Consider the following 18,750-nt stretch of genomic DNA (forward strand, 5'->3'; position numbering starts at 1 on the left):
TTTTAAGGCAAAGGGTTACATAATTATAAGTCCTTAGAGTTTAGATAGCTTCTTGCAAACAGCCACCTGAATTTCAGGTTGATCAACTATATAGAATACGGATATTAAATAATAGTTCATTTAAAATTAGACTTTTGAGGCTGGGCACAGTGGCTCATGTCTGCAAATCCCAGCACACCGGGAGGCCCAGGTGGGGAGATCACTTGAGGTCAGGAGTTTGAGACCAGCTTGGCCAACGTAGTGAAGCCTCACCTCTACTGAAAATGCAAAAATTAGCTGCGCATGGTGGTGCATGCCTGTAATCCCAGCTACTCAGGAGGCTGAGGCAGGAGAATCCATGGAACCTGGGGGGCAGAGGTTGCAGTGAGCTGAGATCCTGTCACAGCACTGCAGTCTGGGAAACAGCGAAACCCTGTCTCAAAAAATAAAATAAAATAAAAACAAAACAAAACAAAAAAGACTTTTAACCCCCATATGGTGAATGCATCATTTTTTATGACAACCAAGGAGAAATTGGGGGCCGTGGGGGGCTGGTGCGAAGACTAGGGCTCTTCTCTCTATAGCCAGAGGGATTCCAGGGGCGACCCTCTCTAAAACCCCCTCTATATGCTTTGGGATGTGGACTGTGTGAATGTATGTGTGTGTGTGAGAAGTGTGTGTGTATGTGTGAATGTGTATGTGCGTATGTTAGTGTGGGTGAGTATATGAGTGTGTATGTGTGAGAGTTTGTGTGTGTGTACATGTGACTGTCTATGTGTATGTGAGGGCGTATGTGTGATTGTGAATGCGTGTGAGTGTGTCTGTGAATGTATGAGTGTATGTGTGTGTTAGTGTGAGTTTGAGCATGTGTATATGTGACTGTGTATGTGTATACGTGTATATGTATGTGAGGGCATGTATTGTGAATGCATATGTGTGTGAATGTGTGTAAGTGTATGTGTGTGAGAGAGTTTGAGCGTGTGTATATGTGACTGTATGTGTATATGTATGTGTGTGAATGTGTATGTGTGTATATGTGTATGTGACTGTATGTGTATATGTGTGAATGTATGAGTGTGTATATGTATGTTAGTGTATTGTGTGTATGTGAGTGTATGAGTGTGGGTATGAGTGTGTGTGCCTATGTGACTGTGTGTGTCTAGGTGCATGTGTGGCTGTATGTGTGTATATGAGTATGTGAGTGTGTGTGTGTGTGTGAATGTGCGTACGAGCGTTTGTGTTCGTGAGTATATGTGTATGTATATGTGTGTTAGTGTGAGTGTGTGTATGTGACTGTGTCTGTGTTTGTAAGTATGTATATGTGAGTATGTGAGTGTGTGTGCCTGCGTGTACCTGCCCATGACAAACATTCCCTTTCCAGCTTTGTCTCCAGAGCTCTCTCTACCGTTTGACCTCCTGCGTGCTTTATTTGTTCCCTGCCTGTCTCTTTCTCTCTCTACTAGAATGTAAGCCCCAGGAGGGCAGGAATCTCCACGTGATGACTACTGCATTTCTAATGCTTAGAATCGTGTCTAGCCCCTGCTGGCCCTCCGTAACGATTCACTGAATGATGAAATGTTCGTCAGTCCTCAGGTTCTGAACCCTGTGCCTGGGGAACCAGAGAGGACCCTGGATCGGGAGGAGAAAGAGAAGCTTGTCTCAGAAGCTTCACCTCTTCCTGGGGCGATGCAGAGTCTCAGTCCTGAGCAGACGCGGGGGCTGCTGGAGCCCGAGAGGACCAAGACGCTGCTGCCTCGGGAGAGCCGGGCCTGGGAGAAGCCTCCCCATCCCACCTGCCCCAAGGACTGGGAGGCAGTGGAGGTTGGGGCCTCCAGCCATGACAGTGATGAGAAAGGTGAGAGGCACGGGTCCTGTGGGAGGTGAGTGGGTGGAGGGGAAGGAATTGGCAAGGCCTAGGCAAAGACTAAACATTCAGTCCTTCACTCATCCATTCGACAGCTATTCATGGGGCACTGTGTCCAGTCAGCTTTTGCCGTGTAACAAGTCATCCCCAAACTTAGAGGCTTAAAGCAACAATCGCGTATTGGCTCATGATTCTGTGGGTCGGAAGTTTGACCTGCCTTCAGGGGACGCCTTCCTGCCTGTGCTTGTCTGTGCGGCCTCAGAGAGCTGGTGAGGCCACGGGTCGATCTCAGATGGCTTTACTTCCTTTTCTGCTGGTGCTGGCTGTTGGCTGGCTTGGTGGTGCTGAGGACAGGTCATGTGTCTCCAGCAGGATGTTTCAGGGTTATCCTCATGGCGGTGCTTGCAGGGTTCTCAGGGAGGGCAAGAAAGGGAACACCGCAATTTTCAAGCACCGCAAGATTTGAAGGGGAAAAACACATGATCTCACTTGCATTTCAAAAATATTCCTCTAACTCAGTGGATTTCAACTGGGCATGGTCTTATACCCCACCTCTCCTCCCCAGGTGATATTTGGCAGTGTCTGGAAACGTTCAGGGTTATCCTAACTGTGGAGATGCTGCTGTTATCTGGTGGGGAGAAGCCAGTAGTGATGCTGATAAACGTCCTATCATGCACAGGACGGGCCCTCCCCCCACACAAAGCATGGTGCAGCTCCAAATGCCGACAGTGCCAAGTTTGAGAAACCCTGAGTCTCACTGCATGTGACGATGGATTGTAGGGCTAGGAAGTCAAGAATGGAAGGTGGGAGGCCAGTTAGGAGACTCCTGCAACTGTCCAAGAGAGAGGTGGGGTAAGTGGAGAGATCTGGGACACCTTTGGGAGGAGGAACCAGTTCTTGCTGATGGATGTGGAGAAGGGAAGGAAAAGAGAGGTATCACAATGACTTTTAGGGTTTGGGCCCAAACAGATGGATAAAGGGTAATGCCATTTGCTGATATCTCAATGGCACCCCATAGCAGAAGGGCTGAGCCTTATATCACCTAGTAGGCACTGTTTTTTTCCTCAGGGGGATAAGCAGGCCTGGGACAGAAGGAGTGGATAACAGAGGCCAGCTCTGCTAGTGAGGCCTGGAGCTCCTGGCTAGGGCTGAGGTACAGGAAGAGTGGAAAATGCCAGGATTTGCCCAGTCTATTCAGCTTAGGGATGAGAAGGACGCTAAGGTTCTGACTGTGGGGACATGTCTCCACTAGTGTCTGTTCTTTGGAAGCTGGGGAAGCCTCCATCATCCTGGTTTACTTCTGTGGCTGTTTCTTCTGCTCTTTCACTCAGTTTCTGCCTATAGAGAAGGAACTCTTACTTACTGGACAGGTAAGGGAGTGAAGACTTAAGTGGCAGGGCACATCAGGTGACCCAGTTGAAGTTGTCTAGGTAGTTATAGAACAGAATTCAGGCCTCTCATTTTCTCAGCTCCACCTGAACCACATAGGCGTGTGTGTGTGTGTGTGTGTGTGGGGGGGGTTGTGTGTTTGTGTGTGTGTGTGAGAGGGAGGGTGAGACAGAGAGAGAAGACTGTTGGTAAAGGGACAAGCTATTAGTAAAGGCACAAGATGCCAGTGGGAAGAGCCCACTCCCGCCGTCTAGCCACTCACTCATGGCTCCTTTTTCCTCCACTCCCACCCTCACCTAGACCTGTCTTCTCAAGAGACTGGGCTTTCCCAGGAGTGGAGTTCGTTGGAAGAAGATGATGAATCAGAGGGCTCCCAGGTACACTGGGGGGTTTGTTCCTTTTCCACAAATGTCCCGCTCTGTAGATCTCAGCAGTTTGTCACATTTACATTCTCAGCTTGGAATTTACCTGCTCCACAAAAATCTCAAGAGATCGCTTGTGTCTGATCTCTGTGGTGACCAGACACAGACTGGAGGGTCTCCATGCGGTGTGCATAACTTAGTTCACACGTATCCTCCAACACTTCCTTCATAAATCTGTCTACCCATGCATCCACCTCTGTAATTCATCTTCTATCCACTTATTCATCAACTCTCCCTTCCACCCACCGTCTTACCTTTCCAATCACTCATCCGTTCATTCATCCACCACTCAGACATCTACCAGCCATTCACTCATCTGTCCATTCATCCACCCAAACTTTTATTCACCTAGTCATTTGTAGACTCATTCCATCCATCCATCCATCCACCCCTACACTTCATCTGTTTATACACTTATCCACCATCCATCCATCCCTATACTTTATCTGTTTATCCACTTATCCATCCATCCATCAACCCATCCCTATACCTCAGCTGTCTATCCACTTATCCATCCACCCATAAACCCTCCCTTCCACCTACCCTCTCACCTTTCCATTCACCCATCCATTCATTCCGCTAGCCATTGAACATCCACCAACCATTCATCTGTCTACTCATTCATTTACCCAACCTTTCATCCCTTATGCATCCATATACCCATTCCATCCATCCTTCCGTCCACCCATTCATCCATCCATATATCCAGTTATCCATACACATACTCATTCACCCTTTTATTCAGATCCCATCAATCCATCTATTCAATCCACCCACCTACATACCCATCCCATATCCACTCATCTGCCCACCCACCTATTCATCCCTCTACTACCTGTTGGCTGTGGTAGGATGTGGCTAGTATGCATCCACGCATATGCCCACTCATGCGTTCATCCATCTGTATCTATTCCCACATCCAGTCTTAAGGCCACCTACCAATCCATTCACCCATCCACCCACTATTCCATTTATCCATCCACTAACCATCTACTGAGTTTTAATCCACATACTACAAGTAAAACCAAAGAGAATCATCAAACACATTCCTTTCACTAAAAGAAACCTAATGTTTCCTTTTTTGAGGAATAAGACATCAATATAAGAAAACCAACGGTTCTTTCATTTGTACATTCATCTCATACATGAGAAAAATCACATAATCACTCTCAGTGAGCACATGAGAGTCCCATCCATCTCCCAATCATGTCAGGAGTGTAACTCTGGCTGCCTCAAGCCAGAAAATGGATTTATTGACTCGTGGTGCAGAGGTGAGGGTGAGGGAAAGAAACTGGCCAACAAACCATGATAGTGCAGAAATAAGTGCTGGGCATAGTGGGGAGGCCCAAAGGAAGAAGTTAACTGCGTGCCAGGAGGTTTATTCTTGGATATCCTAGAGAAGAGGACACACCAGACCTGGGGTTTTCGGGATAGTAAGAATTCCATGGGCATAGCAGGGAAGGGAAGAGCATGTGCACAGGCAAGGTGGTATAGCACGGTACGTTTCGGGGACACTGAAGTTAAGGGCAGAGCAGTGGGAGGTTTGGGTGAAAATATGGCTGGGATGATATCATTCATTCATTGCACGTCTATTTCTTGAGCACCTACTCAGTGCCAAGCAGTGTTCAATGCACAGAGCGTACAATAGTGAGACAGAAATGGTCCCTGCCTTCATGGAGCTCTAGACAGATGACAACTGATATAAGCAGCTAAAATACGAATTGCACTGAGTGGTGATAACTGCTATGGAAAATAAAGCATGAAGGGGGTTTGGGAGTAGGAGTTGGGGCTGGGGGTTGCCATTTTAAGAAGGGTATCTAGGAAGGTCCCCACTGAGAGGGAGCTATTGAGTGAGGACCTGAAGGAGGTGGGGAGTGAGACTGGCAGATGTCTAGGGGGAGCGGGCTGTATGCAGAGGACACAGCAAGTGCAAAGGCCCTGAGGTACAGATGTGCCTGGTACATTTGGGGAACACCAAGAGGGGTGGTGGTCAGCATGGCTGAAGGGTGGGAGGGAGGACTAGGAGGTGAGGTCATGGAGGTGACGGGATGGATGACGTAGCGTCTCGTGGACCATGGTGAAATGTGGGTTTTACTCTGAGTGGGGTGGGAGCCATAGGCGAGTTCTAGACAGAGGAGGAACATGTTCTGATTTGGCCTTTAAGAGGACTCCTCTCTCTGCCAAGTCCCACACCGATGAGGTTGGATGTGTTTTGCAGGCAGTGGGAGCCATAGAACGGGTTTGGGGACTTAGAGAATGTGGGAGCCCATGTAGAAGGAAGGTGGGTTGGATGTGGCTGGGGTTAGAGGGGGGGGGGGAGCAAAGGAGCAAGTCAGAAATGTGTAGTTAGGGAAAAAAGCAGAGAGGAGTTGCCACTTTCCTTGTGCATGTTACAAACTTGATGTTACTCTTTTTTGAGTCGGAGTCTTGCTCTGTCGCCAGGCTGGAGTGCAGTGGCGTGATCTTGGCTCACTGCTCACTGCAACCTCCACCTCCTCTGTTCAAGCAATTCTCCTGCCTCAGCCTCCTGAGTAGCTGGGACTACAGGTGCACACCACCACACCCAGCTAATTCTTGTATTTTTAGTAGAAACGGGGTTTTACCATGTTGGCCAAGAAGGTCTTGATCTCTTGACTTCATGATCCACCCACCTCGGCCTCGGAAAGTGCTGGGATTGCAGGCATGAGCCACGACACCCAGCCAGCTTGCTGCTATTCTAAGTGCATCTTATTATAACTCATCTAGTAACTGAACACTAATTAACTCCCATGATTAACTCATGAGCCCTGTGAGATCGTTAGCATGGTTTCCTCCTCTACAGATGAGGAAACTGAGGCAGAAAGAAACCAAATGGCTTGCTTCGCGTCCCACAATGAGTGGGTCGCAGAGCTAGCATAGAGTTTGGGCTTAGAGGTGAGGACAGGAGCCAATGGGACCCAGGACGTGTTGAGTCGGGGACCTGATGGCATTTCCAGATCTGTGGGACATAAAAGCTGCAGGAACAGGGGCAAGCCCAGGGGCGACACCTGAATTCTGATGTGGGGACAGGGCAGACGGAGGTTCTAGCCTCCAGCATAGGGATCAAGGAGGAAGTTTGGAAGAAATGACAAGGTCAGTTTTAGACCTGCTGCTTGGGAGAGGCCTCTGTGACATCATTCATTCACTCACTCGTTCGCCCAGTCGTAATCCATTGAACCAGCATTGATGGAGCACACACCAGGGGGCGGGTAGGGGAGGGCCTCTCGTTGGCAGGCCCTGGGTCCGTTTTCTGCATGGACAGACCCTCCTTCCTGCAGACAACAACCCACTTCCAAAAAAGAAAGAGGAGCGGGCTGTCTGGAACCAGAGACCTTTGATGGCAGTTACAGCCTCATCATGGGCCAGGAGCTGGCCTTTGTGCTCTACTTACCTTAATTTACTTGGTCCTCTTATCAGTCCTTGAGGTAGGACCTGTTATCCCATTTAACAGATGGGAAAACTAAGGCACAGAGAGGTTATGTGACTTTCCCTTGTCATGCAACATGTAAGTGGCAGAGCTAGGATTTGAACTCAGCATGTCTCTTAACCACTAGGTGTCCTGCCTGTTTGGGGCTTGATCCTGCCCCGAGAGAGGACTGGGGACAGAGATGAAGGCCTCTCCCTGTTCTCCTAGTCACTATACCTCCTGTGGAGAGGAGTGAGTGAAGAAGTAGAAGAAAGAAAAAGAGTTACTTTCCAGGAGGCCAGAAGTTCCCAGTCTGTGGGCCCAGAGGAAAGCAAGCAGGGGAAAACACTCCCGGCCGGGCGCGGTGGCTCAAGCCTGTAATCCCAGCACTTTGGGAGGCCGAGACGGGCGGATCACAAGGTCAGGAGTTCGAGACCATCCTGGCTAACACGGTGAAACCCCATCTCTACTAAAAAATACAAAAAGCTAGCCGGGCGAGGTGGCCGGCGCCTATAGTCCAGCTACTCGGGAGGCTGAGGCAGGAGAATGGCGTAAACCCGGGAGGCGGAGCTTGCAGTGAGCTGAGATCCGGCCACTGCACTCCAGCCCGGGCAACAGAGCGAGACTCCGTCTCAAAAAAAAAAAAAAAAAAACACTCCCATCATTCCCATTCCATAAAATGCAAGCATATGTAACACCTGCAAATCTTATCTAAGTGCATGAGATTTTAAAAAGATCAGTGCCCAGAATAATCCCTGGTAAAAGGTACTGTAAGAGGCCAAATTCATCCATAGTGTGAGAAGCTGGGGTAGTTACCTCTGAAGTGGGGGGATTTGCGGGGTTGATAATGATCTGCTTCCTATTTGGGGTGCTAGTTACGTGGTGTGTTCATCTTCTGAAGCTGCCTCAGGCTGTACACCTAGGATGTGTGCAACCTCCTCTTTCCACATTCCACTTCAACAGAATGTTTTAAGCTGGCCGGGCACAGTGACTCCTGTCTGTAATCGCAGCACTTTGGGAGGCAGAGGCAGGCGGATCGCTTAAGGTCATGAGTTCGAGACCAGCCTGCATAACATGGCAAAACCCCATTTCTACTAAAAATACAAAAATTAGCTGGGCATGGTGGCACTTGCCTGTAATTCCAGCTACTCAGGAGGCTGCGGCAGGAGAATTGCTTGAACCTCAGAGGCAGAGGTTGCAATGAGCTGAGACTGTACCACTGCACTCTAGCCTGGGTGACAGAGTGAGACTCTGCCTCAAAAAAAAAAAAAAAAAAAAAAGAAAAGAAAAACAAAAGAAAAATAAGTTGCTGTATATATCCTGCCAAACGTGTTTCCCTATATACTGAGACTGAATTGAGATTTGTGTGCCAGTGCTTGATTGAGGGTTGTGCTCTCAGGTGAAGCCCAGGAGGGACTGAGGGAAGCTGGGGAGGGGAGGAGAGGGAACCAGGCAAGTATGTTAGTAGAACTGAAGTCCAGCCTCCGTCTTATCTCAGGGGAGCCCTGGAATGTGAATAGAGAGTTGTCCTCCTCTGGGCCGGGCGCAGTGGCTCAAGCCTGTAATCCCAGCACTTTGGGAGGCCGAGGCGGGTGGATCACGAGGTCAGGAGTTCAAGACCAGCCTGGCCAAGATGGTGAAACCCTGTCTCTACTAAAAATACGAAAATTAGCTGGGCGTGGTGGTGGACGCCTGTAATCTCAGCTACTCGGGAGGCTGAGGCAGAGAATTGCTTGAACCTGGGAGGCAGAGATTGCAGTTAGCTGAGATTGCCACTGCACTCCAGCCTGGGCAACACAGCAAGACTCTCCTTCTCAAAAAAAAAAAAGAGAGAGAGAATTGTCCTCCTCTGAGTCAATGGAGTGGCCTTTTGTATCCCGTATGAGTTACTGTTGGCTGTGGACTGCCCTGGAGGGCGAGTTAACCTCCTGGGTAATCCTCTAGGAAGGAGGATCTCATTAGCAAAGGGCATTTGTCAGAAGAGAAGGAGCAAATACAAACTGTAAACCATACAACCTGCAGCCAATACCGCTAGCATCCAGGGGAGAGCTGCATCAGCCTGAAAAACAGAAATAAAGAGGAACTAGGTGAGGCATCTATGGGTCTATTATGTGTGATGTGGGTAAAATTATTGGATTTCAGATTACCTGTATTTATTACATTTTCTTAACTTTATATTCTGCTTTTCAAAATTAAAGTATAATTATTTCCAATAAAATGCACTAACCAGAGAGTGTTTACACACATACATCCATGTAACCAACACCTCAATCAAGATATTGAGTGCTGTCATCATTCTAGAACATTCTCTTATTTTCCCTTCTGGTCCCTCGCACTCCCCAGCCCTGGAGGCAACTACAGTTCTTGATTTCCACTTGCATGGATTAGTTTTGCTTGTTGTTGAATTTTATCTAAATACTGTCATGTAGTAAACTACACATGTATTTTTTAATTCCACAAAAGGAAATTATGGCAAAATTGTTATTGCTCCAGTTGGCATTGTCACTTAATACATGCTGGACAGTTTTCCATTTAATACATATTGATTATCTTCATTGTATTTCAAAGTTACTTTTTACTGCTGCCAAATGTTCTCTAGCTCCATTGTGTCAGACCCATTTCCTTGGCTGATGAATTGTTAGGCTGCCATTGTTGTGATTGTTACAGAAGGCAATGCTACAATGAGCATTTTGTTCAGTTGGCCCAATTTTATGCATAGATTATGAGGAACTTTATACAAATTCACATTCTCTGGTTCTCCTCAGATACACTGAACCAGAAAATCCAAAGGGGATCCCAAGATATTTGAAAAACTCTCCCAACAACTTTTGGGGCTCTACCAGGTTTGGGAACTGCTTAAGTGGGTCATTGTCCCTAGGTATCTGGTTGTAAAGGAAGATTTGAAATGAGGTATCATCCAGAGGGAATCAGCAGGCTAGAGGGAGGAATTTGTTTTCAAAGATTAGAAATGTGAATTCCATCAATGATTTATAATATACTTTAATAATTCATAGTATGTGTCCTTCCATTTTTCTTCTTTCACAGGATTTTTTTCAGTGTTCACCATTGCCTAACTTTCCAGATAATCCATTATGTCTTGTGCATTCACCATTCACTTCCTTGATATTTTAATAGCAATTGCCCTAAATTCATCATTAATTTGGAAAATTGTCATCTTTAAACATTTTGTCTTCTCATCTCTTATCATGGTATGTTTTTTCATTTATTAAATCATTCAACAAATATTTACAGAGTTCTTACCCTGTTCCAGGCACTGGGACTACAGTAGCAAACAAAGCAAGGGTTTGCCCTCTTGGTGCTTACAGTGTCATTGGAGGAAGAGATGATATACATAGCATGTCAGGTGGTGATAAGAGCATGGAGAAAAAGACAAGGGGCATGCACAGTGCAGGTCTTTGTTGGGAAGGGGTTGTGAGGGCATCCTGGTTTACACAGGTAGTGAGGGAAAGGTTTTCTAAGGACTGACAGGCAAGCTTTAAGGGTACCTGGAGGAAGAGCATTCCAGGAAGAAGAGCTCGTAACTACAAACGCTTGGAAGTGACTGTGGCTGGAACAGAGTGAGAAAGGCAAGGAATGACATCAACTTTAGAAGGAGCACTCTGAACCAGGGACAAGAAATTGGGTGGGACTATCAAGATAAGAAACGAAATTCTGTATCAAGAGTACAAGATAGATGACAGTGGCTTTGAACAGGGTGGTGGTAGTGAACGGGAGGGAAATGGTCATATTTTGAATGTTTTGAAGATAAAGCCAATAGTATTTGTTGATGTCTTGAATGTGGGTGGCGACAGAAAGAGAGGAGTCAAGGATACCACAGTTGGAGGTCTGGAGGGGCCTGAAGGGGTAATGGGAGGAAAACTGCATGAGGAGCTTTTGTGTGTGGCGGGGGACATAAGAAAATTTGTTTGGGGACATGTGAAGTTTAAGATGTCCATCAGATATCCAACCGGAGATGGCAAATAGGCAGTGAGATATATAGTTGGGTCCAAAAATACACATACATATGCATGCACACACATATCTCTTGAGGGGTGAGGTCATTAGAGCATAGACGGTATGTTAAAACTGAGATTTAATATACCAATGAGATTTTGAAATTGTCATCCCATTATTTGAACATTTCCTCTGAGAAAGCGTAGTTAGGTTACATTCGTTTGTTTATCTTATATCTAGTTACTCAGCTGTACCGTTTTAAATTCAAACAGCTTTTCTCTTGATATGACATTTCATTTCTAATCATATAAGTCTATTTTCCTGCAAGTAACAATGGTGGCCCCTTCCTTTCCAATATTTATCCTTTTCCTTTTTTCTGTTTCAGGGCTTTGTGGAGTGGTCAAAAGCTCCACAACAAACAACCATAGTCTTGGTAGTGTGCGTGCTTTTTTTGTTCCTGGTTTTAACGGGGATGCCTATGATGTTTCACATCTAACTATAATGGTGGCTGTTGTTTTAAAAGTTTAATTTAATGAAATAGATGCCCTGCGTTATGTTAAGGAAGTGTGCTAGTTAAAAATCAGGAATAGGTGTTGAATATTTTCAAATGCCTTTCAAACATCCTTTGAGATGATTTAAAAATTTTTTTTGGTGTGAGTTTTCACATACTTTATTTCCATGAAATGAAGACATCATTGATTGTAAAACATTATTTTGTATACTACGGAGAAAGAAAAATGCTAATAATCGTAAGATGCCACCAACTGGAAGATATCTCCTGACTTTGAGAAGATGAAAAAATGTGCAACTGAGGATCAATGAAATCTGGTGGATTTCCTAACATCAAACCAACTTTGCATTCTTAAGGTTGTGGTGCACCAGTCTTTTCATACACTAAATTCTATTTATTGATATTTTATGTAGGATTCTTGCCTCTATCTTCATATGTGAGATTGGTGCTATCTTTGTGAAGTTTTGGTATCATGGTTAAGCTTGCATCATAGAAAGCCTTGGGTAACTTTTACCTTTTCTATGCTTTTAAGCAGTTTCTGTAGCTTGAGAAGTATCAGTCCCTTGAAATTTTAAATGAATTCATTGTTATAACCAGGTCATAGAGTCATGGAGAGAATGTTTCAGCTAATTCTTGGGCAGCTTTCTTAGTTCTTTACAATGTTATCAGTTTATTAATACGTTTTGCCTCTTGCATTTATTTTGGCGAATTAGAGTTTTTTTTGTTTGTTTGTTTATTAATACGTTTTGCCTCTTGCATTTATTTTGGCGAATTACAGAGTTTTTTTTTTTTTTTTTTTTTTTTTTTTTACCCAGTTTCCCTTTTTTTCCCCGATTTGAGGGGTTTTTTTTTTTTTTTTTTTTTTTTTTTGAGACCGAGTCTCACTCAATCACCCAGTCTGGAGTGCAGTGGCGTGATCTCAGCTCACTGCAGGCTCTGCCTCCCAGGTTCACACCATTCTCCTGCCTCAGCCTCCCGAGTAGCTGGGACTACAGGCGCTCACCACCTCGCCCAGCTAGTTTTTTGTATTTTTAGTAGAGACGGGGTGTCACCATGTTAGCCAGGATGGTCTCGATCTCCTGACCTCGTGATCCACCCGCCTTGGTCTCCCTAAGTGCTGGGATTACAGGCGTGAGCCACCACGCCCAGCCCAGAGTTCTTTTATCCTCTAGAAAATTCTTCATTCCATAGGGCTTTTTCATAGTATTAGCTTAATTATGCCTACTGTTTTATAATTAAAATTTTCCCTTTATTTTGTTCTATCCCTTGTATCCTGTCAACTGCTGTTTGTGGTTTACTCATCATTAAATTTGTCAAAGGTTTATCTAGTTTACTATTGTTTTTCCAAAGAACCAGCATTAGGATTCATTTATATCCGTTATTTCTTTTATTTGTAATTTGTTTTCCTTTGATATGTATTGCATTTATTTTTTATTGTTTTTCTTCTTTGTCTCAGTTTTTATATTGAATACTTGATTTATATTCTCTTTATATTTTCTATAGTAGTATACTTATTAATACAAATGCACTTCTGGATATAGCCTTGGCCACATCTTAACATTTGATTATTCATTTTTATGTTGTCTAAAGATTACATTGTAGTGTTTCTAAAGAGTGCTTTGAAACTCAGTGATTTGGTTTATTTTTTGCTTAAAAATAGTTTTGTTTTCCTGTTTTACTGCACTGTGAACACAGAATGTGGCCTACAACACATCTGCTTTCAAAACTTTTTAAAAAGCTTTTAGTGTGGCCTAGAACATGTCCATTTTTTTGTAATTGTTTCTCAAACATTTAAGATGAAGATAGCTTCTCTGTCTGTAGAATTGAAAACTTTACATGCCTGTTAATTAACTCAGTATCATCAATTATATTGTTCAGATTCATGTGTTATCTAATTTTGGCCTACTGTATTCATTAAAAACCAATAAGGTTATGTGAAAATCTGTTAGTACAATTGTTTTTGCTAATGAATTTTTATAATCTTTGCTTATGTACTCAACAGCTGTGTAATTCAATGTATATAAGTGCAGCATTGTTATGTCCTTGCCAATTAAATAATATATGTAAAACATCATATGACAGTGGCTGGCAGATAGTAGGTACTCAATAAATGTTAATTAAAACCTGATTCTGAATTCTTTGTTAAATATAAAATGGTTGTTTTCAGTCAGTTTAACCCTTTGCCTTAAATTTTACCTTGTCTAATACTGGTTGATATTACCATCCTGCACTTAAAAAAAAAATCCTTCTGTCTACGTATATGAGGTTCTCTAGAGAAATTAACAGGGAAAAGCATGGGATTATCTCTCCATTCCTCTCTCAGGCTGATTGCCTGCAACAAGCAACCAGCCCTTAAAAGAAAGGAAAACTGGCCTTAACTATTACATTTTTTTTTTGAGATTCTACTGGAAATAAGAGAAGCTCAATTCAAATGAGCTTAAGCAAAATAATGATAATAATAATAATTACTATTATTGGTTCATGTTACACCAAAGTTTGGGATAAAATTGGCTTTAATTACAGCTGGTTCTGGGGGACCCAAAAATCTCACTGGGGCTTTTCCTCTCCTCACCTCCCTCTCTTTCTTCTACGTGGCTAGGGATGGCTACCATGGACCCTGCGATCATCTCTTCCACACGGCAAGGTCAGAGACCTGGCAGGTTCTCATGACACACACTCACAACTCACATCCTTGTTCTGCCTTGGGGACAACAGTGAAATAAGGGGAGAGAGAGCAGCAACTGCAAAGGCCCTGAGGCATAAACCAACTGCCCAAGTAAAGGGTGGAGAATGGACTGTAGCAGGGCAAAGCAGAAGCAGGGAGATGAGTGTGGAGACTGTCTTAGGTGTCCAACCAACAGGGGCTGGGCTGGGCATGGTGGTTCACGCCTATAATCCCAGCACTTTCGGAAGCCAAGGCAGGAGGATCACTTGAGGTTAGGAGTTTGAGACCAGCCTGGGCAACAAAGTCAGACCCTGTCTCTACAAATAATAATAATAAAAAAAGTTGTCAGGCATGGTGGCATGCACCTGTAGTCCCAGCTACTCAGCAAGCTGAGGCAAGAGGACTGCTTAAGCCCAGAAGGCTGAGACTGCAGAGGGCCATGATTAGGCCACTGCACTCCAGCCTGGGTGAGTGAGACCCTGTATCAAAAAACAAACAAACACACACACCGAAAAAACAAAAAGTAGGGATGATGTCTGGGGGCTGAGTGGGCTCTGATTAGCTCAGACAGTGCCACAGGTCTTGATTGATTTTGTGGGATACTGAAAATAATCATGGCCCGGCACAGTGGCTCACACCTATAATTCCAACACCTTGGGAGGCCAAGGTGGGCAGCTCGCTTGAGGTCAGGAGTGCGAGACCAGCCTGGCCAACATAGTGAAACCCTGTCTCTACTAAAATACAAAGAAATTAGCTAGGCCTGGTGGGTGCCTGTAATCCCAGCTACTCAGGAGGCTGACGCAGGAGAATCGCTTGAACCTGGGAGGTCAGGAGGTGGAGGCTGCAGTGAGCAGCAGAGATTGTGCCGTGCCACTGCACTCCAGCCTGGGCAACAGAGCAAAACTCTGTCTCAAAAAAAAAAAGGAAAGAAAGAAAAGAAAAGAAAAGAGAATAGAAGAGAAGAGAATAGAAGAGAAGAATCATGATACTATCAGTAATATAAATCATATTAGCAATGGTCTGCTAATTAGCTCTGCAGTATGCCAGGGACCTAATTTCATTGATGAGGGAAGTATCCACTCAAGCCACTGATGTTCCATTCTCTACCCAACAGCTGGACAGATCCCATGAAAACATAATTAACCAGATTGGGCAACATAGTGAGACCCTGTCTCTACAAAAATAAAAATAAAAAATTTAGCCAGGCATGGTGGCGTGCACCTATAGTCCCAGCCAGGCACGGTGGCGTGCACCTGTAGTCCCAGCTACTGTGGAGGCTGAGGCAAAAGGGTCGCTTGGGCCCAGAAGTTCGAGGTTACAGTGAGCTACAACTGTGTCACTGCATTCCAGTCTATGCAACAGAGAGAGACCTTGCTTCTAAAACAACAACAACAACAACAACAACAATAACATTCGGACCATTCATAATCCTCCTATTTCACATAAAGCCAAAGTCTTCACAATGCCATCCAGCCCTATTCCAGGTGGCCTCTGTTCCATCCTTATCTTGCTCCCTCCCAGGCAGCCACACTGGCCTCCTTGCTGTTTCTCAAACTCGCCCGTCATGCTTACTTCAGGACTTGTGCACTGTTCCCGCTCCCTGGAATGCTCTTCCCCCAGAAGCTCACATGGCTCCCTCATCTCTTTGAGGTCTCAAATGTCACCTCCTTAGAGAAGCCTTCCCCGACCACCCTCAAGTAGCATCTCTCTCCGCAGGTCCCGCTCTACTTGTCTCCACAGATTGCATCATGACCTGACAAGTAATGGGTCAATGCAGTTCCAGTCTAGCGTCCTCAATGGCCATTTCTGCTCCTTGGGTGGTTCTCCTTGGAGGAAGCGCGGTACGCGAAGATGGAATTGGGGGAGCAGAGGGCTGTGGAGTTCATGCTGTGCCTCCCAGGAACTCCTCACACATCCACACCAGCTTATGGCACCTCCGCACGACCCCATCCCCATGCTCTTGAAGCTGCTCTGTCTCTTTTGGCGGGGGCGGGGGGCGGGGGACGGAGAGGGACGGAGTCTCGCTCTATCGCCCGGGCTGGAGTGCAGTGGCTGGATCTCAGCTCACTGCAAGCTCCGCCTCCTGGGTTCATGCCATTCTCCTGCCTCAGCCTCCCGAGTAGCTAGGTCTATAGGCACCCGCCACCACGCCTGGCTAATTTTTGTATTTTTTAGTACAGACGGGGTTTCATCATGTTAGCCAGGATGGTCTAGATCTCCTGAACTCGAGATCTGCCCTCCTCGGCCTCCCAAAGTGCTGGGATTACAGGCGTGAGCCACTGTGCCCAGCCGCTCTGTCTCTTCCTTCAACAGGGCACGTTGGACCAGGGTGGTATCTGAATATAGTATCTAGGGAACACTGTGCAGGGGAAAATAGGTACTAGAAGTTGGTAAATATGGCAAATCTAAAATCACAGGGATTAGGCCAGGCACAGTGGCTCATGTCTGTAATCTCAGCACTTTGGGAGGCTGAGGCAGGTGGATCGCCTGAGGTCAGGTGTTCGAGACCAGTCTGGCCAACATGGGGAAACCCTGTCTCTACTAAAAATACAAAATTAGCTGGGCGTGGTGGCGTGTGCCTGTAATGCCAGCTACTTGGGAGGCTGAGACAGGAGAATCACTTGAACCCGGGAGTCAGGGGTTGCAGTGAGCTGTGTCACTGCACTCCAGCCTGGGCAAAAAGAGTGAAACTCCATCTCAAATAAATAAATAAATAAATAAATAAATAAATAAATAAATAAAATAAAGTAAAACCACAGGGATTAAGTGGCCCACCCCTTGGGCCAGTCACGTGGCCTGTGGTTAGGCATTGTAAAGGTGAAACTGCCTACTGGGCAATTCTGATTGCCGGAGAGATGGTTTGGGAGGGATTAATGAGAAGGCTGCATGCTGCCACCAGAGGGCGGCGTCGGCATCCAGTGCTGTGAGGGTTCACAGAATCCTAGGTCCAGTTCCTTTTTACCTTATCTGTCAATCCTTACATTTCAGAAGCTCAGAAATATTTTGACTAATTCCTCCTCCATGGACTCAGCCAACTCTAACCTCCCGGGAGCTTTTCTCTTTCTACAGCAGGTGGGCTTCATGGCAAATTCTCATCACCCCTCCCTATTGTTTGGCTTTCTCACAGCCCCACTCCTGTCGGGATGTCAGGACTGCGGACTCTGTCCGAGAACCCCACGGGGGGACTCTGCCAGCCTCCTTCGCCGGAGGCCGACAGACTTCTCCCCCACACCTTAGGTTACCAAAATAAACTTGCAGTTTTGCTCCTACACTTGCCTACCCGCTGGTTCTTTTGCGCCCGCTGGGCTGGTCTTAGAAAAAACAAATCAGTTGGTGCCGAAACCCCGGAGGAGACCCCTCCTCAGGCCTCTAGGGGTTGAGGAACCTCCTCCTGCTCCCACGCCGCAGACGGACCAGGACCTGAGACCCGCTTCCCTCACTCTCATGGCCTCTCTGGGGTAAGTGCCCTTGTCTCCTCTTTACCTCCCTCGGCCAGAAATCCTGCGCGGGTCCGAGGTCCATTTTGAGCCCCCAAGTGGCTCAGGAGACCCATTCAGGACGGAGACGTCCGCCTGAAGGTAATCTCCACTTTGGCTCCAGGAGCCTCCAGTCTGTCTCTGCTGGTTCCAAAGGACGCTTTGAAGCCAGGCAGAGATCCACTTCCATTTCCATTGTGTCCATTGTGTAAGTAAAGAGGAAACAAATGGGAAACCCCCAGTCCAAATTTCCAAAGAGCACCGGCCTCTCTGGGGTAAGTGCCCTTGTCTCCTCTTTACCTCCCTCGGCCAAAAATCCTGTGCAGGTCCAAGGCCCACTTTTGAGCCACCAAGTGGCTCGGGAGACCCGTTCAGGACGGACACGTCCGCCTGAAGGTAATCTCCACTTTGGCTGCATGAGCCTCCAGTCTGTCTCTGCTGGTTCCAAAGGACGCTTTGAAGCCAGGCAGAGATCCACTTCCATTTCCATTGTGTCCATTGTGTCGGTAAAGAGGAAACAAACGGGAAACCCCCCAGTCCAAATTTCCAAAGAGCACCCCCTTAGGGTGCCTCCTAGCCAATTTAAAAATCTTACAGTTCGAACAAGACCTTAGGAGGAAGCGGTTAATTTTCCTTTCCACTGTGGCGTGATTGACCTCAGCAATTTCTGCCAGCGGCTAGGCAAGTGGTCCGAAATTAATAACATACAAGGCTTTTGGGCCTTAGGCTCTCGTCCCTATACTCCTCCTTCTCTCCACCCCCTCCCTTCCTGCCCAGACTCCTCCTTCCTCCTCCTTATCTACTAGTAATCCACTCGGTCCCGTGCCTCCTTTGGGGCCCCCAACTGGCTGTCTTGAGTCCCCTATCTCTGCCCACACCCTCCTACAGTGTTAGCACCTTTGCGAGAGGTGGCTGGGGCGGAGGGGGTAGTCAGAGTACATGTCCCTTTTTCATTGGCCGATCTTTCCAAAATTGAGAAGCGTTTAGGTGATTTCTCAGCTAATCCTACCATATACATAAAGGAATTTAGACACCTTTGTCAGGCCTATGACTTAACTTGGCATGA

The 18,750-nt window shown here is 46.1% G+C and overlaps 1 protein-coding gene and 1 long non-coding RNA gene across 3 annotated transcripts in view; one reads left to right on the forward strand and one right to left on the reverse strand.

Annotated features, from left to right (window-relative positions):
- Positions 1-1,287: 1,287 nt before the first annotated feature.
- Positions 1,288-18,750, reverse strand: part of LOC111521184 — an 18,502-nt gene continuing 1,039 nt past the window's right edge. Inside the window, exons 2-3 of one of the 2 annotated variants that reach the window (XR_002724888.3) lie at positions 9,095-9,137; positions 1,288-2,255 (exon numbers count right to left, since the gene is read on the reverse strand). This is a non-coding gene — a long non-coding RNA (uncharacterized LOC111521184). Of the gene's footprint in view, positions 2,256-7,894; positions 8,162-9,094; positions 9,138-18,750 lie in introns of those variants that run through there. The other variant, XR_004228664.1, reaches the window with a different exon arrangement.
- SMIM17 (small integral membrane protein 17) lies at positions 1,666-11,528 on the forward strand. The gene is made up of 3 exons (XM_023184409.3): positions 1,666-1,834; positions 3,533-3,609; positions 11,418-11,528. Exons 1-3 carry the CDS (start codon positions 1,666-1,668, stop codon positions 11,526-11,528), a joined length of 357 nt encoding a protein of 118 aa, XP_023040177.3.

Source organism: Piliocolobus tephrosceles, chromosome 21 (genome assembly GCF_002776525.5).
Source record: "Piliocolobus tephrosceles isolate RC106 chromosome 21, ASM277652v3, whole genome shotgun sequence".
Classification (NCBI taxonomy): Eukaryota; Metazoa; Chordata; class Mammalia; order Primates; family Cercopithecidae; genus Piliocolobus; species Piliocolobus tephrosceles.